This window comes from Centruroides sculpturatus, unplaced genomic scaffold (genome assembly GCF_000671375.1).
Source record: "Centruroides sculpturatus isolate CEXI.00-Female unplaced genomic scaffold, Cexi_2.0 scaffold34, whole genome shotgun sequence".
Taxonomy (NCBI): domain Eukaryota; kingdom Metazoa; phylum Arthropoda; class Arachnida; order Scorpiones; family Buthidae; genus Centruroides; species Centruroides sculpturatus.
This window is the reverse complement of record NW_019384328.1, coordinates 1022216-1050184: the sequence shown is the minus strand read 5'-3', so window position 1 is coordinate 1050184 and position 27969 is coordinate 1022216. Positions and strand designations below refer to the sequence as shown.

General features: G+C 30.4%; 1 protein-coding gene and 1 pseudogene across 1 annotated transcript in view; both read left to right on the top strand.

Moving 5' to 3' along the window:
• Nucleotides 1-861: 861 nt before the first annotated feature.
• Nucleotides 862-1631, top strand: LOC111628795 (annotated as a pseudogene).
• A 175-nt stretch (nucleotides 1632-1806) lies between these two features.
• Nucleotides 1807-27969, top strand: part of LOC111628789 (dynein heavy chain 2, axonemal-like) — a 116197-nt gene continuing 90034 nt past the window's right edge. The window contains exons 1-4 of the mRNA XM_023372634.1: nucleotides 1807-1971; nucleotides 14680-14808; nucleotides 16283-16494; nucleotides 18771-18971. Of these exons, the coding sequence (XP_023228402.1) occupies nucleotides 1807-1971; nucleotides 14680-14808; nucleotides 16283-16494; nucleotides 18771-18971 (707 nt within the window). The remainder of the gene's footprint in view (nucleotides 1972-14679; nucleotides 14809-16282; nucleotides 16495-18770; nucleotides 18972-27969) is intronic.

Below are 27969 nucleotides of genomic sequence, written 5' to 3'. Positions count from 1 at the left end.
CTTTGGTCGGCAAAAATAAATTTATTGACTTTGAGGTACAAAACCCTAATCCCCTTCAAAGTAGTCTCCTTGGTAATGTATACACTTCTCCCAGCGTTCCTGCCATTGCTGGAAACACTGCTGGAACGCATCTTTTGGAATGGTTATCAGCCGGTCCGTCGCATTTCGCATGATGTCTTCTCTCGACTAAATTTGGGTTCCTTTTAGCGGCATTTTCAGCTTGAGAAATAGCCAAAGGTCACATGGAGCCATGTGGAGAGAGTACGGAGCGTGACGAACCACAGGAGTATTGTGTTTGGCGACGAAAGCCCGAATCAGATGCGCAGAATGGGCGGATGCGTTATCACAATGGAGCTGCCAAGTTTTGATCAACCACAGATCCCATCGTTTGCATCGCACTGTATCGGAAAGACGACGAAGGACCTCCTGGTAGTACTCCTTTGGGATGGTTTGGCCTTGTGGTGCGTACTCACGACACACCACCCCACGAAAGTCGAAAAAACTGTCAACATGACCTTTGATATTGCTGCGGACCTGCCGCGCTTTTTTTGGCCTCAAGGATCGTCCCCGAAAGCCTGCTGAATCTTGCGAATGGTTTACACTCGGGTATCGCCAAGGTTTTTGGCAAAATTTGATGTAATATCGCTGCTCACGTTGTTCAGTCATTTTCCAGCTTAGTGAAATCCGACGAGAGCGCACTACATGACCTCACTCATACGCCGATTGCCAACGACTGACGCTTTCTGCAGGCGGGAAAAAATTCAGGGCTGTGCATGACTGTCCCCTCCACAACTCCACCGAAGGAGGCCTCTCTCGCATCATTGGTTTATGCGGAAAAAAATAAGGTCTGATACTTTTTGAACAGACCTTGTATATGCTCTTACAATTTCACACCCAGATGAAGAGATAGAGAAATTCTGTAACGATGTAGCAGAGACACTGAACAATAATAGAAGCCATTTCAAATATCTAATTGGAGACTTTAGTGCCAAACTGGGAAAAAGAGACAACCAGGAACAAGTAGTGGAGACCTATGGATTTGGTGAAAGGAACAAAAGAAGAGAAAGACTGGTGCAATTTGCAAGTTACCAGAACATGTAAATATTGAATACATTCTCCAAGAAGAACCCGAACAGAAAATGGACATGGAAAGCACCGAATACAGTGACTAAGAATGAAATTGACTACATTCTTACCAACAAGACCCACACAGTTAAAGATGTCAACGTTCTTAATAAATTCCAAATAGGCAGTGACCATTGACTAGTCAGATTGAGAATTGTCTTAGATTTAAAACTAGAAAGACTTGAGTTAGTCAGAAAACCAAGAATATTAGGAATCAATGTCCATAACCTAATGGAAAATTCAGATCAGTACCAAAGGACACTAGACAAAAGACTATATGACCAAGTCAATAGCTTTCAGCTACTGAAAATCATTCTCAACTATGCTAAGAAGATAGGAGGACCACAGCAAAAGATGAACACAAGAAATTGTCTGACAAAACTAAAGATCTGTTAAAACACAAACAGGAAATGAAAGCAAGTACTCATACACAGAGAACAGAATACAAAGAATTATGTAAGACAATAAGGAAACAGATAACAGAACATATTAGGAAATTCAATTAACAACTGATTGAGAATGCAATTGAAAATAGAAAAAGTTATAAAAGGATAAAAAGAATGCTAATCATGGGAAAGAAACAAATAATTGCACTGGTAAACAAAAACACCAGGTCCACAAACAGAAATGAAATAATTCAACAAGTAACCAAGTTTTACAGTGAATTATAAAGCTCCTGAGATGCTTGGAGAAGAAGCACTTCACAATGGAGAAAACATCCCAGAGGTTCTTATGGAAGAAATAGAATCAACACTTAAAACTATAAAAAATGGTAAGGCAGCTGGTAATGATGGAATAACAGCTGAAATGTTGAAGTATGCTGGCAGAAAGATATGGAAAATCTTGGTGAATATATACACAGAATGCCTATGGTCAAGATGCATACCAAATCATTGGAACAGTGCAAATGTAATACTTATCCATAAGAAAGGCAGCAAAGAGGACATAAAAATTATAGACCCATAAGCTTACTCCCAATTACAGTAGAGCGTCATTTATCCGAAACCTGGTTAACTGAAATGTTACACCATATGTTACACCATAATTTAAAATGGTAGAATAAGCTGAAGAAGATGATGATGATGACTCAAATAGCAAATGAGCAAGAAAACTTGCAAAAAACGGATTATTAGACACCCAGGTACCAGTATAAGAAAATGACACACACAAATGTGAGGTCCAGGACAGAGTTTGAATCTCTCACAAAACATGCTTAAAAATGTTTTAATAATGACAAAAGAATGTGTAAAATGAATCCACTGTGAAAGTGTAATTGTAATGATCAAACCTGTGAGAACCTGAGTTCAGGCAATATCATGGGGTTGGAATTCTAATAAGTGTCAATCAGGAAAATTGAACTTTGAACTTTGTCTCTGATGCTCACAAAAATGACTAACTCTGAACATTTCCTGCTAATTTATATGCATCAATTCATCCCTGTTCATAAAAGGATAAAATTTTTGTTTTCCCCATACTTAAAATTGCAGTTCATACACACATCCTTCAGTCATAGCGTAGGAGTTGTCTCTAATTTGCACATTACTTACATAATATCATTGTATTTTAGTTTAATTTGTGGAAATTAATAACTGTCTGAATAAATTTGAAATAGTTTATTTTGATATCTTTTTATTTTTGATATCTGTAAAGCAACAGTACCATAAGTTTTTTTAAATTATTTATTATATTATGTTAAACCTTGGTAAATAAATGTTGTTTTGTATGTATTGGACTTTAACAATGCATTGCTTTTATTATTAAGTTGCTATTGATGGAAGTTTGGATAAATATGAAACGGACCTTACAGTTTTATCATTAATAAACTGAAGACTCATGTTTGAAAGGCTCTAGTTTGATGACTCAGGCAGTGAACTACTTCCCCCATGTTGTAAAGTGACAAGTTGTGATGATTGTGTTATTATAGCAAGAATTTTGTTGTTTTCTGTATGTTTTATTTTATTTTATTCTTGGAATAAAAGCAACATTATCGTTGCTAGTACAGGACAAGTATGACTCTGATTCCTAGATAAAATAAATGATGACTGTCCAATGAAAATGTTCAAACTTATGTCTGCTTGCAATTACAGCTGTTATGTCTCAATGAAAGGGATGTGTCTTATTAATATGCTTTTACCATAAGCTTTTACCTTAGACCTTTTACATTATTAATATGCTTTGTATATTGTATCCACATTTCAGTTTGTCTTATCAGTAATCTAATCTACTGTATAGTTTGGGATTGACTTATACAGCAAACTTAGGTCTCAAACTTTTAAGCAAAAACATTGAGGTTAACTTACATATTGGCACATACAATATATATTAAATTTTTAAAAAGCCGTGATAAGTTTTAAAAGAAGAAAGAACTTGTAAAAATAAGTAAAAAAGTTGTAATAAAAGTAGGTCTCCAAATTAACTGCTTCCAGGATAAATTATATTTTTGCTGATTTATGCACAATGATGCACCAGCTCACTTTTGACTATATGTAAAAGAGTATGTAATTGAAAGATATAATGCAATAAGGATAAGATGAGGATTTTCTAGTTTAACTTCTCAGCTTAAATTGTATGGATTTTTGTATTTTGACATATTTGAAAAGTTTGGTACATTCAGATTCTGTAGATCCAGTGGAAAAAATTACAGCGTATTGAAAATGGCAGTTTTCAAATTAGAAATGACCCAGAGATGTTTGAAAGAATTAAAGCTTCTGTGATGAGAAGTATTCAAAGTTGTGTTTAGCTGCAATGGTAGTATTTTGAACATCTGTTATAAAACAGATGTAAATTGTCCAAGTAAAACTTTAAAATGATGGAAATTGTAAAAATGCATTATTTGAATAGAAGATTGTTTACCAGTTTCAAGATTTTTGTTCAAGAGACTTTCTTTTGACATTTGCAACATGCATTTGAAAATATCATTTATCTCATAAATGGCTGATTTGTAGACTCATTTTTTACTAGGATGTTCTTATTTATTTTGATGAGTTCTTCTCATTCTTAAAATTCTTACATGACTTTTTAACTCNAAATCCAAAATATTATATAGGGAAAACTAGTTGTTTATTAGAAGTAAGAATAAAAGAGCATGAGGCTGCTATTTGGCTGGGATACAATAACTCCCCATGGTACACTCACATAAAAAATAATAAATGTCAAATTAATAGAAATAATATAAAAATTTTACATTTAGAAAAGGATACATATAAAAGAAAACATCACAAAGAAAATTTAGTTAATATTTCAGATGGTATGTTAATTGACCCTCAATGGTACAGATTAATAGAGGGTGCTTCAACATGTTAAACATCATAATTAAAGCACAGTCTAAGATCCATTGTATGGTTTGTTTGGATAAATTAGAATTACTGGATAACATCTTTTGTCTGTATGTTTTTATGTCATTGGTGTTCAAGAATTTAATTGTAAAGTAATTAATTCTTAATTTTAAATTATAGTATGTTATGTTATGTTATATTAACACTTATACAGTCTTTGCTTGGGAGAACTGATACACACTATAGTATATATTTATGAAAAATCTTTTTAGATTTAGCTACAAAAATATTTTATGTATTGATTATTCCTGATGTCTTTCTTTATGATGATATTTGGATACATTATTATAAACAAGAGTTAAAAAAAAGCATAGATTTATTTTTCTAACATCCACCTATGTGGATCCTAAAGCACAACATTCTTACAGAACATTTCTACCAAAATTTCTAATATCTGTATACTATATGTGTAAGAGATTGTCATAATAACAACAATATATAAATATAGAAATAATATGGTAAATTTGAATTTTTACATTTGTCACCATTAAACTTCATATTATTGATTTTTCTTCTTATTCTCTTTTTTTCAGTTGCACAATAATCTCTGACTTTTGTTATATTTGTATTCTATTTATTTAATTGTTTTTACTAATGTATACCACACCTCTGTGAGAAAAGTAACAGAAGCCAAAAATATAAAAATTTTTAGAGATTCAGACTATGTACAAAAAATTATTTAATTTTTGAGTCTATCAATTAATCTTTTTTCATACACCACAGAAGTAGCCTTTTTTACATTGGTTTGAAGAAATCACTTCATAAAAACGAATAACAATAGGTAAAAATTTACAATTAAAAACGATCAGACGTCAGCCTTTCATTTTAGGTATCTGACGCCTTAACATTAAAAATTAAGTAAATCTTCTCACCAACTGCCAAGTTTTATACCATCTGTATCAGGTTCAAGCCCTCTTGTGGTGGATATGAGTTATCTTTCATTTGCATATAATTACAATTTCATGATGAACTCAGGATATTTATCTTCTAATTATATAATAATTATATAATAATTAGATGATAAATATCCTGAATTCATCATGAAATAAAAATTTTTCATGGGAGAGGAAAGAGAATTGTACATTTTGAAATTAACTATTTACAATGGTATTAAATATATTTTAAGTTAGTCAATCTCAAATTGCTTGTTTCAAGTTTCTGAAAGTAATATAGAAATTGATTTTGTTATGGTGTTATGTTAAACCCACCATACTCAGCCTGCGGGCCATGTGTGGCCCGCTGAGCTTTTGGGATTGGCCCGGACGTGAAAGAGAACAGAAAATAATTAGGTTGACTTCTGGAAATAATTACTACTTCTGGAAAGTAGTGCCTGATCAATATAAGACTGTAAAAAAGTGCTCAGATTTTACTTATGTTGTTCGCATCAATGTATCTATGTGAAACGTCATATTTGCAAATGAAATTTGCAAAGAACATATATAGGAACTGGCTTACTGATTCACACCTGGATGCCGTTTTACAAGTAGCATGCAGCAGTTACAAGGCTGTTTTAAATGAATTGACGGCCAGATGGCCGAGCGGTCAAGGTGGCAGCCTACCACTCTGGGGGACCTGGGATCGAATCCGGTTGGGTCAGGGAATCCTCCAGGAATTTTTTAGGGTGGTCCATTCGAATATGTCAGCCCCGTCCCACACCACCCGATCGCACCATTGTGGGCCTGGCCGAACCCATAATGGGCTTGCTATAAGAGGCCCTCTTAATGCCCACAGGGCGGAAGGAGTATAAAAACAGATTTAAATGAAATCATGAAAAAATGTTTGCAATATCAACAGTCACACTAAATTTCTAGGGTAAGTGAGAAATTAAGTAAGATTTTTATTATAATTGTTATGTTGCGGCCCGCGTTAATAGCTATCATGTGTATGTGGCCCTAGAGAAAACAAGGTTGAATATGGTGGTGTTAAACTGTTAAAAATTTGATTAGTAATTTTTCCCATTTTTGATTTATGAAATTCAAAGATAATAAAATAATTTATTGTTTTGCACTTTATTAAACTTTTATTTTAACTTCTATATATGATGTCTCTTTAATCCAAAAAGACTTGTTTGGTAGACAATCTCACAGCTTTCTGGGTAGAAACAGCTTTATTTTACAAATTGGATGACAAGTGCATTTTGGGTTGGTTTTAGTTCCCAACCCCTCTTCAGTGCTGTAGAAAAAAAAACGACAATTAAGGGCATGACATTACTCAAATATCATAAAAAAGATTTTTTTACGCTATGTAACAAACCACTTACATATAGATAAGGACATAAATTAAATTTTCTATTTCTACAATTGTATCTTCCATGAATATACATAACAGTTCACTATTTTAAATATAAAAATTCTTTATAAAATATAATTTTTTATAACATATAAGAAACCCTGTAATGTTAATAAAATGATTAACTACTATTCATACATTCCAGAAAACACGAAAAAGATTACCTATATTATGGACTTAAAAAACGTATATACAAGAATATCTAATAATAAAAATAAAGAAATTAAGTTAAAAGACCTAGAAACAAAGTTTATCCTTAATGATTATCCTAAGTTGAAACTAAATACATGACATAAACAATATTACATAAATAGATATAACATGAAATAAACTGGACAAAAATATAAAACCATTCGGTATATTAAAAACATTTTCGAAAATTGCAATAATGCCCTTAAAAAGGATATTAGTTCGGCCCCATCTTTGATCAATAAAATATCACACAACATTTATAAAAACATTAATAAACAACATAATAAAATAGATAATCTTAAAAAAGCAGGGGCAGTTTATAGAATAAAGTGTAACTGTCAAAATCCAAAAATTTATATAGGGAAAACTAGTTGTTTATTAGAAGTAAGAATAAAAGAGCATGAGGCTGCTATTTGGCTGGGATACAATAACTCCCCATGGTACACTCACATAAAAAATAATAAATGTCAAATTAATAGAAATAATATAAAAATTTTACATTTAGAAAAGGATACATATAAAAGAAAACATCACAAAGAAAATTTAGTTAATATTTCAGATGGTATGTTAATTGACCCTCAATGGTACAGATTAATAGAGGGTGCTTCAACATGTTAAACATCATAATTAAAGCACAGTCTAAGATCCATTGTATGGTTTGTTTGGATAAATTAGAATTACTGGATAACATCTTTTGTCTGTATGTTTTTATGTCATTGGTGTTCAAGAATTTAATTGTAAAGTAATTAATTCTTAATTTTAAATTATAGTATGTTATGTTATGTTATATTAACACTTATACAGTCTTTGCTTGGGAGAACTGATACACACCTACTTTAAGTGTATTGAATAATGGAAATATAATGTGTAAGTTTTTTAAGAAATTTTTAGATAGAATTTTAAATTTTTATGTAATTAAGTGTGTTAAACCATTGTTATTTATAATTTTATAAAGAATTTTTTTATGTAAAGTAGTGGACTGTTGTATATACAGTAATACCCTGAACTTACGCGATAGGTGGGACCGAGCGGTAACCGCGTAAGTCGAATTTGCGTAAGTCGGGGTATAATTTTGCATATAAATACATACAAATTATTTTTAATTGGGGCCAGGGACTAAAGAAAACAATAATTTAGAAAAAAATGTTTAATAAAATCTTAGATAATACGTATGTATAACAAATTAGGCCTATATTATTTTACAATTTTTCACATTTACTTGATTATTACACCATAATTTTAACATTGTTTCCATCTCAGCGATAATACTGTGACGTTTACAAATGATGCTTGAATTTAAAGATTGAGCATTTTTCACAGCTTCGAGAATTTTTTCTTTGCCTTTTATAATTGTTCTGACCGACAATTCCGGTAGATCAAACTTCTTTGCCAATTCAAAAATTTTCATTTTTGTATCAAAGTCTTTAATAATGGGTACGTTCGTAAAGTCAAACGAGTTAAACGCGTTAGTAACGAATCGTTCGAAAAGTCTAACGAAATTGGAATGTAAAGTTAACATTGGGTATGTTCGTAAAGCCGAACGAGTTAAGCAAGAATGAAGTCATCGTTATTCCTAGATAAAGTTTTTTTCTTGTTTGATGCAGAAGAATTAGTTCTACTTCGTTTGGATGACATAGTAGAGTCTCTTGAGTCTTCGTAGATATAACAAACACAGAAATAAATAACACAAAGTAAATTGTAGCTATGTGTGGATTCTGCACGACACATCTGAAGATGTAAGCTGAACAATAGTGTGGGGGGAGTGAGTAATCAAGGGTTGCGTGGCGCTCAAACAAAAGACGAATCCACGAGATTTGAAAATCGCACAAGTCGGGGTAGTGTAAGTCGGGGTATTACTGTATTGATGGAAGATACAATTGTAAAAATAGAAAATTTAATTTATGTTCTTATCTATATGTAAGTGGTTTGTTACATAGTGTAAAATATTTTATTCATGATATTTGAGTAATGTCGTGCCCTTAATTGTCGTTTTTTTGTACAGCACTGAAGAGGGGTTGGGAATTAAAACCAAGCCAAAATTCACTTGTCATCCGATTTGTAAAATAAAGCTGTTTCTAACCAGAAAGCTGTGAGATTGCCTACCAAACAATTTTTTTTTTTTTTTTTTTATTAAAGAGACATCATATATCCAGGGTGGCCAAGCTCCTTAATAGTCCGAGCCATTTTTCAAAATTTGAAATTTTTTCGCGAGCTGCAATTAAATACGTATTAAAAAGGTATGCAAAAAATTCCAGATTGCGAATTATATCCGTAACAAGAGTGATACAAATTGTTCCTCCAGAGCACAATGTTAACTGTCCGTTGCAATGACAGTTTACAAATTCAAAATCGGTCTGGAGTCGGTCGATAACGGACTATTACGCCACTGTTTATGTTCGTTCGCGCAGTTTTCGATGAGTCATATCATTCTTAACTTGGACGGAAATGAAATTTGTTACAATGTTGCACTTAGTCTTTCATATTTGTTGTTAGTAATTTAAAAGACATTTTGAAACACATAGGAATGATAATAATTTTTTAAAAATATAATAACACAAAAATGAAAAGGGAACTTGGGTACATTTATCGAGAGCCACAAACAATCCTTCAAAGAGCCGCATGTGGCTCGCGAGCCGCAGGTTGGCCACCCCTGTCATATATAGAAATTTACTAAACAGCAACCATATTACATTTTAACATTTTAATTATTATCAAAATTTAAAGTTATATATAAAAACATGCATAATATCATAATAACGTAAACAACTAAGCAAACTGAATGAAGAAGTTTTAAAAAAGTATTTGAAAATGTCAGTATAACTCTGAAATATGTTTTGAGTGAATTAATTGTAAACAGTCTTTCTTTTTCTTGTTTCTTGATAATATTTTGAATATGCTTGCTATAGAGCAATATTAGTGTTGGTTTTTCTCTTTTGGACTTCTGTTTCTCTAAATTTTTATTTTTTAATGTAGTATTTGTTTTATTTAATTTTTATTTATTGTAACAAGAAATAAAAATTGAAACAAGATGAGACTAGACTCTCTGGTTATCTTTTGACAAAGAATAACATGGTATGCTTATTTTGTACTCAGTTCTTACTACCCTGTATTTCTAATACACGAACACTGTTGTGAGATGGCAGACTTGATTTTGCCATCTCACAAGAAATTTTTACCTTATTTCTTCATTGCAATCATTAAGAAAACATTGCACAGAAAATGGATTGAATAACACTCTTTCATCAACAACTGCTAAAGAATTATAACAATCTAGTGCTAAATTATAACAACCTATTATTAAAAGAGGGAAAGGTCAACCTTCAAACGAGTAAACGAGGAATCTTGCAGGTCTCAAACCAAATATGGCAGTAGCAGCTTCATTTAAACAACATCTTAGCATCATCGACAGCAACCTCTGACCTCACACCTGCAACTTCGTCGCCAAATGTCTGATCACTTGATGGGTTTTCCCATGCCTCAGAAGGATAAAAGAAGCTATAACTTGAGTCCCAGATGGACACTGGCAGTTCTATCCCAAGACACCATATCCCAGCAGACATTCCCAGCTCCATACAAGGTGGACATATTCAGGTTAAACCTCCACAGAATGAACATCCTCATGGCTACACACAACCAAGCTGTACTTCTGTTCAGCACTCATACTCTGTACAAAGACAACAATGACCCAATATTATGAGAGGTCAATCGATCAGTTACTTACCAGAGGTAATAGACTTAGAACATTTGTAAACTCTCTCTCTCTCCTTAAATGTAGATAAAATAGAAATTCACTTTGTGAGTGACATGTTTACGATTAGTATTAGTATTTAGTTGTTTAGTAGAATCCTGTATACTCTAGAAAATCTATATTAAACTTTTGTTATGTTTGTTAAACAGTCTACCTGTCTTTCTCGGACTACCGGACACCCTATTGACTTACTCATTGCAATCGCCCCTCTTGACTAGCAGCTCACCATTCATTTTTGAACTCTGTGAACTGAATATTATATCAGAATCAATGCTAGTTAGGATGCATTTAACCCTATCCTAACTAGTGTCAGATCCTGATGAGACAGAAATCTCTTGATTGTCTCTGATAATCTACAAAGCCATCCACTGACAACGTGAGTGGTTTTCACCAAACTGTTGTTAACAGGAATATAGGGAACCTCCCTAGGCCCCCGGCTTCTCACACTGTCATTAAACCTAAATATGATAACTTTCTGCTCAAGCTGAAGTTCTAAGTGACACAAGATACAATATGAAAACTGGCAGAACTCAAGCTATTTCTTGTAAATATTTTGTTCTGCTGATGTGATAAATCTATGCAGTCAGGAAAATTTCAGTTTCATCAGGAAAGAGGAACCAAAATATTTTATTTTTTCTGAAAAATTGCACTGCCATTTTTGACACACATCTGTGGTTGACACACAATTGAAATATGACACTATTCTTGGTTCCTTATTGAACATAATGACACTAGCAGTCTTATGCAAAAAAGTATTTGAATCCAAGTTGTGTCACTTCTTCTTATTGAAGACTGATGTATTTAGAGTATAATTAGCAGATAAAATAAAATTTGAAAAATTTTGACAACTCATTTTCTTGCTAGGGTGCTATATGGTCATAATATAATGAAATAATTTTGAATATAAAGAGTATTATGTTCTGTTGCTTGATTATCTTGACATTCCAGTTTTTTTTATTTTATTTTATTTTATGTTAGAATATACTCTAAATAGGAAACTGTAAAAACTTTATATTTTTGTTTAAAAATATTTTTAATTTTCTTTTTAACATAATCTTAAATAAAATAAATAATAAATATATGTAAGTTAAATTAATTCATTTTAGCAATTATTAATAATTAAAGGTAAATAATAATTTTTTCTTTCTTTTGTATTCTTTTTGCAAAGAAGACTAGCAATTTTTTTAATTGTTGTTTGATAAATATCCTTTAGAAACCTAATCTTAAATTTGAATTTTCAGAATCTTAATACTTCATTGCTTAGTAAAGTGTCTGGTGTAATGTTATGATTAATGTATTCTGTCTTATGGCATTAAAATCAATGGTTTTAATGCCATAAGACAGAATACATTGTCATAACATTACACTAGATCATTATTTGGCATGTGGTGCAGTTAACTTTCTTATAGTATTTTGTTAATATAAACAAGTTTCTTAATTATAGAGTGTTCATTATCTATTAAGTATGAGATCTTAATTTGATTATTTTGGCATATTCGTACACAAACTTAAACATTGATAAAATGACAGAAATAGTTAATTTACAACAAAAATTATTTTATATTTTTTAATTATTATAAAAAAATAAATAAAATAAAAGTATAAAATTTAACTTCTTACTGTGAATGAATACAAAATTTATTTAAGTAATGATAAAAATTAATAGAAAAATTGGCCTCTTAATTTCAGCTATGTGAAAATAAGTGAACAGTGGATAAAATAAAAATAAAATATATCATACTTTAAATTTAAAAGTTCTTTTATCATAATAATGTAGCTTTTTGAATGAATGAATAATTTTGAAAATTTGTAATTATGATACAATACAAAACATGGATTATGATACAATACAAAGAAATTTTGTGAGCTTTATAATCAGATCTAAAATTTGATTTAAAATTTAACTGTTTTTTGTTGTTAATATTTACATTTAAAAATCTTTTAAGCAGGGGTGTAGTAATAAATTAACTCCTTAAGGACATTGACATTTTTTATATAGATTTCAATTAAACGTAAAAAATACTTAAAACAGAAAAAAAACGAAAGAAATGCGTTTATTTTGAAGAAAAAGCTTTAAATTTTATTTTCCTTTGTTTCGCCTGTCTGTGAAATGTAACACCGATGAGTCATTGTTTACACAGCTGGGTGACCTTGAACACAGCTGGAGTCGGATTTCCCGGGACATTCTCATAGACGTCTCGGGAGGACAAGGGTTTAAAGTAGGGTGACTATAAGCGACACAGAAATTTTTAAATATTTTTAAAAAATTCAATATTTTATTGCGATTTCCGACCCCCCCTAATTAATTAATTATATATTTATAAAAATATATTAATTAAAAAAATTAAAAAACCATCGGAGGTCGTTTTTGACATCAGAAACTAACTTTAAATAACTTTACTGAATGAAAATCCGTGCGCTACAACTTAAAAACCATGAAATAATTTTGATAAAAAACTCCCATTAAAAAACAATTAAGCCTTAATCGAGCCTTCACATAGGCTCATTAAAATCGCGATAAAATTTTTTTGCGCGGGAAAAAAATTTTGAAAAAATTTCGGGACCTAAAAAACATTCCAAAAATTCAAAAAAAAAAAAAATTTCAAAAATGGCCTTAAGGACCTCATTTTATGTAACGTTATGTAACTTGCCCGAGATATCTCGGGTTATGGGCTTAAGGTGTTAAAAAGGGCTAAGGCACTAACTGGCATCCCAAGTTTGAATCACCACTATCTATGGAGGTGCCACCATCTATGAAATTTTGTATTGGGAAAGTGCAACTTTGGGAATAATATCTGCTAAATGGCTTAAATGCACCAAAAATGACCTATACAGTGGAACCTTGCTTAACAAGCACCTCTCATAACAAGTAATTCGCATAATGAGCAAGACAAATTGTAAATGAATCACTTGCTTAATGAGCGACACTTTGCATAACGAGTGATGAGGAGAGGGGAGGTCTCGGATTGTGCACGTGCTCCATCAGTTTGTGTTTAGCATTCCTTCCACTGGCATCTTAGTGTCACTTGTAATCATACATTTTTCCAAACTTGTGTTCAGACATATTACATATAAACATCAACAACCATAGCCCATTATATAATATACATGACAAGTGATATGCCAAATTCTTGTGCTATAATTAAATATTAGAAATTAATTAATTTGACTAGTGATATGCAGTTATGCTGCCATTGTGTATTAAATTTAATGACCAATTCTAAATTAAATTTTAGAAATGTCTAAATTAAAAATTAATTATTGATATTTATAATTATTAAATTTAATATGCCTTTACATTGCCCAAAAATTTGGCATATCGTTTGGCTGTTTGAGAAATTTTTTTTTTCTGCATTTGAATTTGCATTCCAGGTTGGTTCATTCAGTGCTAGAAGAAAAGATGAAGATGATTCACGCTCTTTAACAATGTATATTGTATAATTTTCTTTGAATAAACATTATACATAAAATATTTGAGTAGTTTTTGGCATGGAATGCATTATCGTATTTTACATTCATTTATATGGGAAAAATTGTTTCGCTTAATGAGTGTTTCACATTACGAGAACGAATTATGCTCGTTATGATTAGAACAGGAATTACACCCGTTCTGAACAGAAGATTCTGGAACTAATTATGTTCATTAAGCGAGGTTCCACTGTATATTCATAATCAGTGCAAAAAAAAAAACTGTTTAAGAAGTAATTTTTTTCAGTTTTTGGCTTAGTTACACATTCTAAAATCCAACCACAAAGTACACAAAGTACTAGCTAGAGCTTTACACTGCTTAAAAAATGAAAGTACTAAGACATTGCCCTGGTATGCCTTGGCATGACTACAGTGCTGCTTGTAAGATTATTAATGATTATGTTGAAAAACATTATTTTAGATAAAGTGTCATGTGACAAATTATTAAGTACTGTACATTTTTAAAATTATATTCTGAGTTTACTTTTAAAAACAGTTACAGTATTTTAAATTTTTTATTAGCTTGAACTTATACCAAGTACCCTTGAATTGAATGAAGTATTTGTGGATATTGTTAAAAATATTTTTGATTGTCTAAATACTTTTGGAAGATTAACAGATATTTTAAAAGAATATAAAGATGAAATTCCTGTGAGTATGATTGTTTTTGATTAACTAATAATTCTGTGTTATAAAAGAGTTTAAATTTAAATGAAACAAATAAAAAAAGCAAACATAATAAATATTGTACATATAAAAAAAACCATGACAATAAATTTAAAAATTCTTGTAAATTAAATTTAAAATAAATTTATTAGATTCAACTATATTAAGTATGTAGTAATTAAAATAAAAATTATTTAAGTTTTAAAATTTGACACATCTGTAACTGACCAAACTGGGGAGAACAGGTCTCTGTTATCTTTAATCTCCTTTTTTAACCTTTGCCTAAGTCCATTGTATGCAAAAATTGCTAAGAAGCGTGTGCTTCATATAGCTTTCAGGAAGTGCCTATCTATTTTCACCATCCTTCAGAATGGAAAAGACCCTCCCAACTCTTCCAGACTACCCAATGAACAAAAGGTCCTGATGCAATAGGGACTTTCTGTACATTGGGTCCATTAAATGTTCTATAAGAACCAGAATACAAGAACATATCTTGGATGCGCAACATGCTAGAATTTCCACAGCCCTCTCTACCTATACAGTGAATCTGGAAATTGTGATGGACTTCACGTGGGCCAAACTCTTCCTCACAACATCACACACAGAACACCTCAAATGGTTGGAAGCCATAGAAATCTTTAAAACTAACTTTATCATCTTGTATAAATTTTAAGGAGAAATGATGGTGATGATGGCCTGGCAAGCTCTATTTGAATCTTTGTTATGTGCAGAACAATGCATGATGGCTTTAAATTTTTATACTTACAGTTCAAATAGTCATTTGAATTTACGTTTATTTTAAAAAGCTCTTATGTTCTGAATGAAGTTCCATAACCATTGTAGCATCTGAAGAAGAACTCAGAAAGAGTTAGAAAACATTTGTGCAGAGAGAGTTTTTTTTCACACCAATAATATATTCTGTATTTGTTATTAGATTCTTTAAAGGTTTGAGAAGCATTTCTGAATATTGTTAGCTATTTTTTTCCTTGTATAAACTTAAGGGTTTCAATAGAAATCCATTCTTTCTTTTTTTCTTCCTCATTTGGTAGAATTTCTTTAATTGATTTTTTTGATGACTTTTATTATTGTCATCATTTACCCACATTGTTTTTTTTTAAATCTTTGATCAAAGCTTAGTACTGGTTGCTTATATTTTCTCCTTTTAGAAGGTTCTTCACTTGCTTTATAGAGAGAGATGAAAAAATAGAAGTAAAATAAACAAGCAAGTATAGACTTTTCCCAGTTTGTAGATTCAAGTATTTTTGAGATACTTACAATTAAAGTTAATACTTGCTCTTTGTATCATCAATATAAACAATGTATTGCACAATATTAATTTTTCGTGCTAAATGTATTTTGTATTTTATTGTAGATTTTTAATGTAATAAGTTAGTTAAGAATCAATTATTATATTGTTTTTAGATTTTTTATTGTAATTAATTAATTATTAAAATTTTAGTCATTCAAAGAAGTTATAATGAAAGATGAAGATTGTATTCATTTACAAAATAATATTTCAAGTGGACTTAATACTCTAAAGGACAATAAGGAAGCATATTGTAAACGATGGGAAGCATATTCTAATCTTTGGAATATAGATATGGCTGCATTTATAGAAAATTTTAAGCTGCAACAACCATCTGCTAAAATATTTGAAGATGACATTAACAGGTATTTATAAATGAAAATTTTTAATTCTCTAATAATATCTATAAGATTTAATTATTTTACAAATATATTTTGAAAAATTGCTTGACACTGGAATTTTCACATAACTGTCAATTTTCAAATGCCATGTACTTAACTTTTTCAATTTGTGTTGAAGAATTTTTATTTTATCTTCATTTTCATTGATTTATAAATGTACAACAAAATCCTTAGCTTTATACATTTATATACAAAATGAAATACATTTGTAGATTTTGCAAGAAACTAATATTAATTATTGTAACTAGAATGGCCAGTGTGAGATCTGAATAGCCCCTGGGACTAAATGATGATTTAAAAATATAGTTTAAAATTTTGTAGAAAAATATTCTTTCCTTTGGTGAGAAAATAACGATTTTCTAGCGTGGGAAAGCAGATAACAGAGTCACTTCCTTTGACGGAAGTAGAAGCATCCTCTGTTTTTCCCTTATCTGTTAAAAATCTCCCCATGATGGGAATTGATGATCCCTCATTTCTTTCCCTTTTCATCCATTCACGTGGGTGAAGAACAGTATGATGATTGGTCGTAAACCAAGAGATATAGTTGAAGTTTGACAGAATTCGGGGAGCTCATCAACAGATCCCAGATGAGGAAGACAAAATCCATACAAGCTCCATAAGGCCAACGCCCATAGTCGTATCCTATTGAATTAATATTGCGTTAGAGCCATAGAAGATATAGTTTAGGAACGTGAATATCAATGCCTCTCCATGAATAGGAGTATGAGAACCTTATAATTGAAGGTATTTTCGACTAATACAAATACAGAAGAAGAAGAAGTCCACTACACAGGTTGTATGTTTATTAATGAATTGTGAGCTCTCTCTCTCGATATTGTATAAGTTAAGTAAGTCCGTTACTCTCTTGGCGGTATCTTGATTTATTCGTTGTCTTCATCGATTGTATATAATTACTTAATTATTTCCATGTTGTATTAACTTGTTTATTTTAGATTATTAAAATTTTCTCGTTAAAGAAAATGTCTCTTGACTGTTACCTGAATCAGATCCCTACTCGCGTGTTTATCCGCAACCGATAAGTTGATAAACTGGTGTCAGGTCCCTGACGTTGGAACTGAGGGATCTCACAATTTTTCGTTCCGCTTTAATATTCAACTGTAAGTCCCTCCGCACTCGATTTTCCTAAGATTGGGAAAAGCCATTCTTTTGGACGACTGAGAACTAGTCTCACCGACTAGCCGCCGATTAAGTGGTATTAACTATCCTAGCGGAGTAGTACCCCTGCTGATCTCACACCATTAACAGTTATGTTTTGTTTCTTAGTTATGAGCTATTTGCTGCTGACATGATGTAACATGTTTACTCTTTACTCGTAGCACTAATGAGTGATATGAGGATCATTCTGAAAATTTCCAGATACATGAAAAGTTTCATGTGAAACTTGTTAACATTTTTCACAATTTCTCAAAGTACTCTCTGTGATGCTTAATGCAACTGTTCATTTGGTCAAACCACTTCTGGAAATACATGGACCACTCTTCTTCAGGCAATTACTATAAGATCTTACAACATCTGGTGACCAAAATGATGTTCACAAAGATCCTCCTTCACTTTTAGAAAAATGTCACAAAGTGCCATATCAGGGCTACATGATCAATGGTTAGTAGTTATTTCTTTGACCCATTCAGAAGCTTGATAGTCTTTGTGGCCATATGGCTGAGTGTATTGTCATAGTGAAGAAGATCTCACAGTCTGTTGTTTGACTACCTTTTGTGAATTTGACAAATCTGAAAGATTTTGTACTACTATGGTGTACTGTTTTTCAGTAATAGTTTTTGCTTTCACTAGCAGGAATGATACAAATGTATGCAGTTTTTCCAAAACAATATATCACTATTTTCTGATCAGCACTTCTTGCACACTTCACCTTCAGAGGAATTTCTTCATTGTGAAAAATCCAAACTTGGGAGTGCTGCTTGGTTTCTGGCTCAAACTGATAGACAAATATTTGATCAAAAATAATGACATCCCACAAATATTTTGATGTTCCATTTGCAAAGTTTTCAAACATGTCATAATATCATTTCAAACTTAAGGAGAAATATCATTAGAGTACTCTAATGATATCTCTCCTTAAATTTGTTTCAAAGACTTAAACTTTTCAAAATTTTGGAAGTAGATGTAGTATGCTTTCAAGAATTTGAATATCAAATAATAATATTACGTACTAAAATAATTGTCATATTGTATATAAATAATATAAATATTTCAAATTTCAGATATACAGAATTAATGAACGGTGCACAAAAAGAAGACAGAAATTATTACATCCAGTTTTTATCTATTGATTCAACTCCAGTAAAATATTCCATTAAAACATATTGTTTAAATTGGAAAAATGAATTGTTGAAATTATTATTTGAAATTTCTAAAGAAAAATTATTGGAGCTTCATAATTATATGGATACAAATATAGAGAAGTAAAATTTTTATTTTTTTAAAATATATTTAAAATCAGTATTAATTAATATATATTATAACTTAAATATATTTACTTACTGTAATAAAAGTAGGGTTCTTAAGGAAGCTCCTCAAATGTAAAATCTAATCCAAACTACTTGTTACAGTAACTGCTCCTGTAACTTTCTTGTGATAACTTTCTTCCATTCTCTACTTTTTCCATACTCTAGATGTGATAATATATATTGGAAAACCTTTACTCTTCTTAGGAAAAATGGATTAAGTAATCTTACTTCTCAGATTCTCTTCGAGTTTCTTATCATTCAATGACAAAAAAGATTGTATGCTGTTTGTTTAATATATTCCCTGCCAGTACAAAACCAATTTCAGTACCATTTTGCCAAATTCTTATTTATTTTTTGTTTAATTATATGTATTTATTTATACTGTATATTATACTGTATATCAAAAACTTGCACATAAACAAACTATTATATATCCAGCAATCATACTACAAACACATGCCTCAAATGGTTATAGAAAACAATACACACAAAATATACTATGATTGTGTCATAATTACAGATAAAACAATCCATCATCACAGACTGTGTATATATACATAATATTCATTGACAAAGTTACTTACATCATATACTATTCCAAATTTGGATCAGACAAAATCATTCCAAATATTTACATGATACAAAATACATAAATTGAAAAACTTAGTGTAGCTAAATACTTAGAACTTGCCCACAAAATAAAGCAACTGGAGGATGGATAAGATATTTACTGTGACTGTAGTCCTTACATACATACCATACCATATATACTAAACAAAAGTCTAGAAACACAATAACACACAAATCACACTACTATAGAAAGCTGCTATTCTAAACACTTTATATGCCAGGAAATTTTTAAATACATACAGCATATAAAGAAAGTAATTGCTTAATAGTAAAAAATTTACAAATATTGTAAAAATTTATATAAAAGATTTTTCAATTTATATAGCAGGGGTGGCCAACCTGCGGCTCGCGAGCCACATGCGGCTGTTTGAAGAGATTATTTGTGGCTCTCGATAGATGTACCCGAGTTCCCTTTTCATTTTTGTGTTATTATATTTTAAAAAATTATTATCGTTCCTATGTGTTTCAAAATGTCTTTTAAATTACTAACAACAAATATGAAAGACTAAGTGCAACGTTGTAACAAATTTCATTTCTGTCCAAGTTAAGAATGATATGACTAATCGAAAACTGCGCGAACGAACATAAACAGTGGCGTAATAGTCCGTTATCGACCGACTCCAGACCGATTTTGAATTTGTAAACTGTCATTGCAACGGACAGTTGACATTGTGCTCTGGAGGAAACAATTTGTATCACTCTTGCTACGGATATAATTTGTATTCTGAAATTTTTTGCATATCTTTTTAATACATATTTAATTGCGGCTCGCGAAAAATTTCAAATTTTGAAAAATGGCTCGGACTATCAAGGAGCTTGGCCACCCTGGTTATATAGATTTAATAAACTATAAAATTAAGTTCATAATGACAAAATAATTCCATAGTTGAAAACGTTTTCAACTACAGAACTATTTTGTTTTATTTAGTTATGCTTTCATCTTGATTCAGCATAGCAGTTGGTATCAGTATATAAACTGAGTAGGATACAATTCATTAATACCCTGTAATAGTAATATAGGGTTATTCAAAAAGGATGGTGTGAAATCAAAGCTGATTTATTCACATCTGAAACAACATACATTAACTGTTAAAATACAATGATTGAAGTTATAATGTATATATATGTATTATATTGTAATGATTTTGTAACAAGTTTTTTTTCTTGTTATGTAATAAAACATTGTTGACATTGGTGATGATCCCTTAGGGAATAGTTAGTCAAGTCACAATGACCTCCTTTTTACTCTTTCCTTTTATAGTGCTGGCATTCCATTAGAATTTTTTTGTAATTTTTATATTTTGTTTACATACACCTCTTCTATGAGTTTAACTAGTTGTATCACAATCTCCTACAAGCTTAACAAGTTAACATCAACATAAGAACATGAAAGGACAGAAGAACTCATCAAGTTTTGCATACACAAGTGTTCAATGTAAGCACTATTGGTGACATGGCAGATGTCCAAATGTATTTCAGCATTTCCTCTGAATATCAATTCTACTGTTTTGGAGATGTGTATTTTCAGGTTGTCCAGGTACTGTGTGCATTTCTGAAATTTGCATATAGATTCTACAATATCCAATGACATGGGTCCAAAAATTGATCACTTAGCTCTTATTCACTGCAAAGAATTAACATACTCTAAAATTGACAATTTACGGGTAATTCTCTGAGAGTAATTATATAGAAAAAAGGAATTACCAGAAATATCAGCTTTCAAAATACAATTTCAAGTAGTAGTGTCTAATACAAAAAAACCTGTGTAAACTGGAATTGCACAATACAGAATATTTTTTTCTTGTTTGACAGATTTTTATTTTTAACAGGTTTTAGTATTTTTTAATCTATAGCTTGTATCAGATAAATGTCAAAAGTCACAACTTACATTCATTATTTTAAATAGAAAATTACTTTATTATACATAAAAAAACATTTTATTACTAGATTTAATCCAGATTAATCCAAAGTAATTTCAATTAAAGATAGAAGTATTCAAATGCAAGAACTATTTGATTAAAAAATGTTCTCATTGTTTTCAAGAACTCATGCTTGATATTTGAGTACTTTTTATATATGACCTTTATGAGTTCACAGGATAGCTAACAAGCAAGCTAGTTCAAATACCAAAATTAATGTCTTGTTCTACCATAAGAAATTCTAATCACATTACAATACAGAGACCAAGTTATTCCGTGATCTGGCTTCTTCAGGAATTTTAATACCGTAGTAAATCATTTACTTCAGTGTCTGTAATTATCAACAGTTAATCAATTTGTTTTTAAATGCTTCATACTGATTAGTTACTAGCTACTGTATACATGGGAAATTGGTAACATTGGATTACCTTATTCTCATTGTTTTTACAAATTTGTTGCTTGTTCTTGAGAACTTGTTTCTTAGAAACTCATTCAATTCTTGAAAGTTCTTAAATCTTAAAAGTATTCGATACTATCTCTGGTTAATTCTGATAAAGAACTTTTTATATGTTCTGTTGTCATGTTACCTTTGTTTTTCTGATAAGGTTTTAAATCTTTCTTGGATTATAATTTGTCACACACTGCAGTGACCATTATACCTGGAGACAGTTTTGCTTACTTTCTATAAATGGAATTTTAATTTTCTGCTTTATTCAGGTAATGTTCTTCATACTAAAAAATCTCCTCTGTTTCTGTATTGAGCAGGTTTCTAGCTCATAGTAAAATTTAACATAAAAAAAAACTACTTCATTCCTAAGAATTTTTGTAGGTAGTTTTCTGTTTTATGAAAGTAAAAACTGTTTTGGACAGTTTTTACTTTCATATAAATTTAAAGTGTGGATATACACGTAGAAAATAATTGGCAAGAGCTAAAGACAAAACATTTGACAGTTTCAAGAAAAGTTACAACAGCAAATGAATGTCTGTAATGCACAAAGGATTTTCAGATTTTTTAAAGATGTTCTTAATAAGTTTAGAGAATGGAAAGGTTATTGGATGAGTTCATAAATGTCAGATAACTTGAATCATCACATAATCAATACCTATTGATATAAAATTGCTCAAGTGGTCAAATAACTCAATTATTACAAATAGCTTGATTTTCTCAATTATCATAATATCACTTGGATAGTGATATTATGTATCACTTGGATAGTGTATCAAGTAGCAATTGTTTGAGATAATCACTTTAATAGCAATCACTTGAATGCTAGTACAAGAAATTATTCAAGTGCTTGTTCAAATGATTTTGTGTTTGAATGGTTCTTGAATAGTAATTTAATAAATTTACTAATCTCTTGTAATTCAATTTATGATATTCAAAGGATGAATAAGAAAGTCATTTACTATCTTGAATTTGATATCTTTTTTAATTAAGTCACTGAAAATTGATCTTATATTTTATAAATAATTACAAATATTATGTTTATAAATATTTCTTGAGATTAAAATTTCCAATCTGCATAATAGGGTAATATATATTAAAAAAAAACAGTTTGTTATATTTTTATGAATTACAGAGTATGTTATCTAAAATTTTATATTATTTTATTTATATTTTGTATCTTTACCAGTGGCGTGCCGTGACATTTGATGATAGGGAAGTTGTGTTTCTGTAAGAAGCTGACTTCCAGGGGCAATCAGTTAATTGCACTTCAGTGATGGTCTAGGGTCCATTCGTATCATTTGTTCGATAAGCCAGTAAAAACTGTAGACTTCTCTAAATGTATTTTTAATATCACAATTACATTCTGAATCGCTAGCCACGATATAAGGGCTACAATTAAAAATAAAATAATAAAAACTTACTTGGTGAAATAAAATGTGTGGTGGATGTACCGGTACATACCTGGTACAAAGTATTCTTCAATTGTATGCATATACTTTTAAAGAAAATTATGATTAAATATAGGTTTGTAAAAAAACGTACATAAAAATAACAAGATATTCTTTACTTTTTAAATCTTAAAACAATCCACTTAGTCAAATAGATCCCTACAAGTGGCTAATGGATGGAATCAGAGACGATCTTGGTAGGTGTACAGTGCATGCATGCATGCCAAATCCTGATGGTGCTGATACCGGTTAATGCCTCTTTTGTTGCATCACTAGTATATCTCAAAGGACATGACAGTGTTGTTGTAGATTTTAAACGTTTCTCACCATAGCTGTAAAAATCTATATATGTTAAACTTAATAGTCATTTGTTTTCTATAATTTGTTTTAGGACCAGGTTTCCATGAAATTTCCAAAATTTACAACTTTTCCGGTCACTTTCATTGAACTGGAAAAATTTCTGTCTTTATTAATCTAATATTATTAAGAACCCACTGTACTTGGCTAGAGATTGATTCGGTTAAACTTTTAAGTAAAATTCCAGTTCTTTCGTCAGCGTTTTATTTATATCCCTAATTCCCTATTCTCTTAATTATTTAACTATTTCTTAGGTAGAAATAAGATGAAACCAGTTATTTTGTACTTGAATATATGTAGTCTCAGGAAAAAAGTGGAAAGACAAATTTTTATGACAATGGATTGGATACATAAATCGTAAATTTAAGGAAAATAAATTCTAGAACTTTTTCTGTACCTTGTGCATTCATTAAATTTAGTTGTAAATGACGCTGCCAAAATAACAGTTAATTTTTTAATATTGTACAAGAATTGTACATGTTTTTTTCTACATCCCCTTAAAGATGGGACATACAAAATCGTAATATCACTGGTTTAACATTGAAATCTGTAAGTAATATAAGATAGGAGAGCAGAATAAATATATGAAATATTTTAATGGATTTTTTTAAAACTCCTGTCAAGTATACAGAACTATTATAAAACATACCAGTAAATTCTTATCGGTTGGGTTAAATTATAAATCTATTTGTGATTCACATAATGGGGTGAGGGTGGTCAAATATCTAGCAGGCAGGCAGCTAACAGCCCACAAAAGAACTGGTCTGGGATAGAATCATTGGAACGTTGTGCGTGTAGCTTCCACCAGCTAAATTAGGTGAGGTTGGTGCTCTGTAAAGCACATGCGTGAATGCTTATAATCTTGCTGTTTGGAAGCTGACCCGATGGAAGAGACAATACAGCACTTCCATTCCGCCACTGATGTTCGAATATACAATAGCAATCTTATTGTTTTTTTCACGTGTAGTATAGAAATTTGTAATAAGATACACAATGCAGTTATAATAAAATAATTAATTTTAATTAATTCAAAATATGTTAAAATATGAAAATAATTGCAAAATATGTATTCATTTTTTAGAAAATACAAGGGAAGTGGCACTTCCACCACTTCCAATGACGGTACTGATCTTTACATAAAAATGGTTCGTTATACATAATTTATAATAATATTTAACTAAAGCATTTGTACATAACATTCAACATAACATTACATAATATTCAATTCTTATGTATTGATCTGAACTTCTTAATGATTTAGCCTTTAAATTTTTAAGTATTATTAAATTTTCCTTTTTTTTTAAAATACTGTATAAAGAGACAACGTATTTTTTGTTTGTGACCACTAACCGTGAAAACTACTGAACCAATAATTACCAAATTTTAACTGTAGCATCTTTATTATCCCCAGAATGTTTATCATTAATTAAACCTACAAATTTTTTATTAATTAAATAAAACTGCAATAGATTTTTCTGTATCTCTCTCTCTCTTCACTAGATGGTGACACATGAATTAGTACTGTCTATAAGAAAAGTTGATTATTGAAGTTTACTATTATGTTTGAAGAACTGACATTAAATTATAATTAGTTAATTAGCAAAATCTTCGAGGAATTAAAAAAGTGACATCGTCACGCTAGATGCCCATATGTGTACTTATGGTGGGTTTTTGAATCATTATACATTAACTTCTGCAGGTAATTGTACAAAATATTCAAAATAGTTATTGGATTTATTTCAAGTGAATATTTTTGAGATTCACTGATAAATAATGCTGAGAGCCACGGGAGCATAAATAGGAAGAAAAAGTTTTAAAGCTATTATTGTTCATAATTGTAGACAACGTGAATCTATAGCAGAGCAGTCTCAAAGACTGGAAGAGCAATGAATTTATTTAGCTCAGAATCAAATGTGTACATTGAGGAATTTTTTAGGTTTCAAATCAGCTTTTGATTATCATCCTGAAAATGACTATTTGGATATGAAAGAGGTAAAAATGATCAAAATATGTGATCATTGTTTTGCCAGAAAATGGTATGATGAAACTCCTAGACTTTGCTGTGCTGTGGAGAAAATTGTTCTTGAACAACTTGAAAAACCTCCTGATTTCATTAAAAATTTAATTTTAGGAACAGATCCTCTTTCTATACATTTCTTAGACAATTGTAGACAGTACAACACTCTATTTCAAATGACATCATTTGGAGCCAAAGAAATAAGACAAGGGAATTTTATGCCTACATTTAAAATCCAGGGTCAAATTTATCATTTGATTGACAGTTTATTTCCTAATCCAGAAGACACTGCTAAATTTTTACAGATCTATTTTATGTCTGAATCTGACCAGATATTAGCCCGATCAAATATAAACCCAACTTTGAAAAGGGAACTCATTGAAAGATTGCAGAAAATCATGCAAGATGATAATAATCTTATTTGGCATTTCAAAATTACAACGGGTTTGCACATACAATGTGGATTATCCACAAATAATTAATGAACAATTAGTTCACATTTTCGAAGTTCTACGTGTATATAAGAGTGGGCGAGGCTGCTACAGGGGATGCTAGTATAGTATAATTATTAGATAATTCACTAGTTTTATACAAACTTAAACAAGCCTGGAACAATGTAATGTTATAAGTCATTCCATGCCAACTGTGCAATTGAACAAAATTGGAGATGATCAAGTGTGTAGGTTTCTCCATACTTGACTACCTCTAGTTTTGTTCAAATTTCATAACAAGATTGCTTTTGGTCTTAAATTAAGTTAATATTAGATGCAAAATATTAGATTTGAGTAGTTATATAGTTTCTAAAATAGAGATCTTGATATGATTACTCCATTCTTCTTCATGTACACTTTATAATAATCAGCTTTATCCTCCTATTGTGTGTCATTGAAGCAAGTATTTATTTTCAAATTTGGTGACAGGATCACTTTTTCCTGTGAATTCAGTTGTGTTAGTCTTATTTTTCAGCCAGTATAACTTTTCCATAATTTGAAGGTAAAAATTAATTTTATACAATTGAATTTATACTTTAACAACCTGTAACTCCTAAAGTAAGCATGTCTATCTTCTGTTAAATCCTTTAGTGATAAGCATAAATTTTGCTTATCACTAAAGGAATACACCAATAATTGACTATTCCAACTTTATTGTACAAGGAAATGCATTTTGGGCCTCCTGCCTGCCTTCAGTCCTTTATTACAGATCTTTGACTGTTTATTTAAAATTATGTTTAGTGACTACTGGATGAAACAACTTTGTATACATAAGCTGCTAAATAAAATTAAAATTAAGTTAACATAAGGCTATGATAAAATTTTTATTTAAATTAAAAATAAAAAATAAAAAATTTAAAAGAACTAAAAATAAATATAAATGTTTTAAAATGTTGATTCAAAAAAGGAAAAATGAAAGGACATTAATCACTTCAAAAACTTCACTGCACTGTATATTCCTCAACCAAGTTGATATTGCTATATATTACTGCTATTAAGCCACTTTTCATTTATCTTGTTTGGGTAATTATCCAAGCAACATAATCAAAAAATAGCTTAACAACAGTAATATAGAACAAACAATAGTAATTTAAAATTTAAATATTATTTACAATATAAATATAAAGTTGAATTTAAGTTTTAAGTTTCAATTTTATTTAAGTTTTATCATTCAAAATTTTATGTTTTTATTACTATTTATATATGGTACAGTCAAAACCCATTTTTAGTTAGAATGCGTTTTAACTAGTTGAAACTAGTTTATACTGAATGTCTTTGTTAAAACCCGTTTTGTCTAGTTAAAACTAGTTTTAACTCAAATTAATTTTTGACTAGCAGTAAATTCTAGTTTTAACTAGACAAAACGAGTTTTAACAAACACATCCAGTATAAACTAGTTTTAACTAGTTAAAACGCATCCTAACTAAAAACTGGTTTGACTGCAATGCATAGAATGATTTGGGGGAAGATGCCTAATTTTTGATATTTTCAAACGGTGACATCACATATTGTCATGTATTTGTATGATGAATCGTTGGGCCAATATTGAGTGCGGAAAGCTGTAGTTGGCTACCGTTACTTCATTTTCTACATCCGAGAAGAATAAAAGCTAGATAAGAACGAAGTTTTTGTTGTGAAATGTT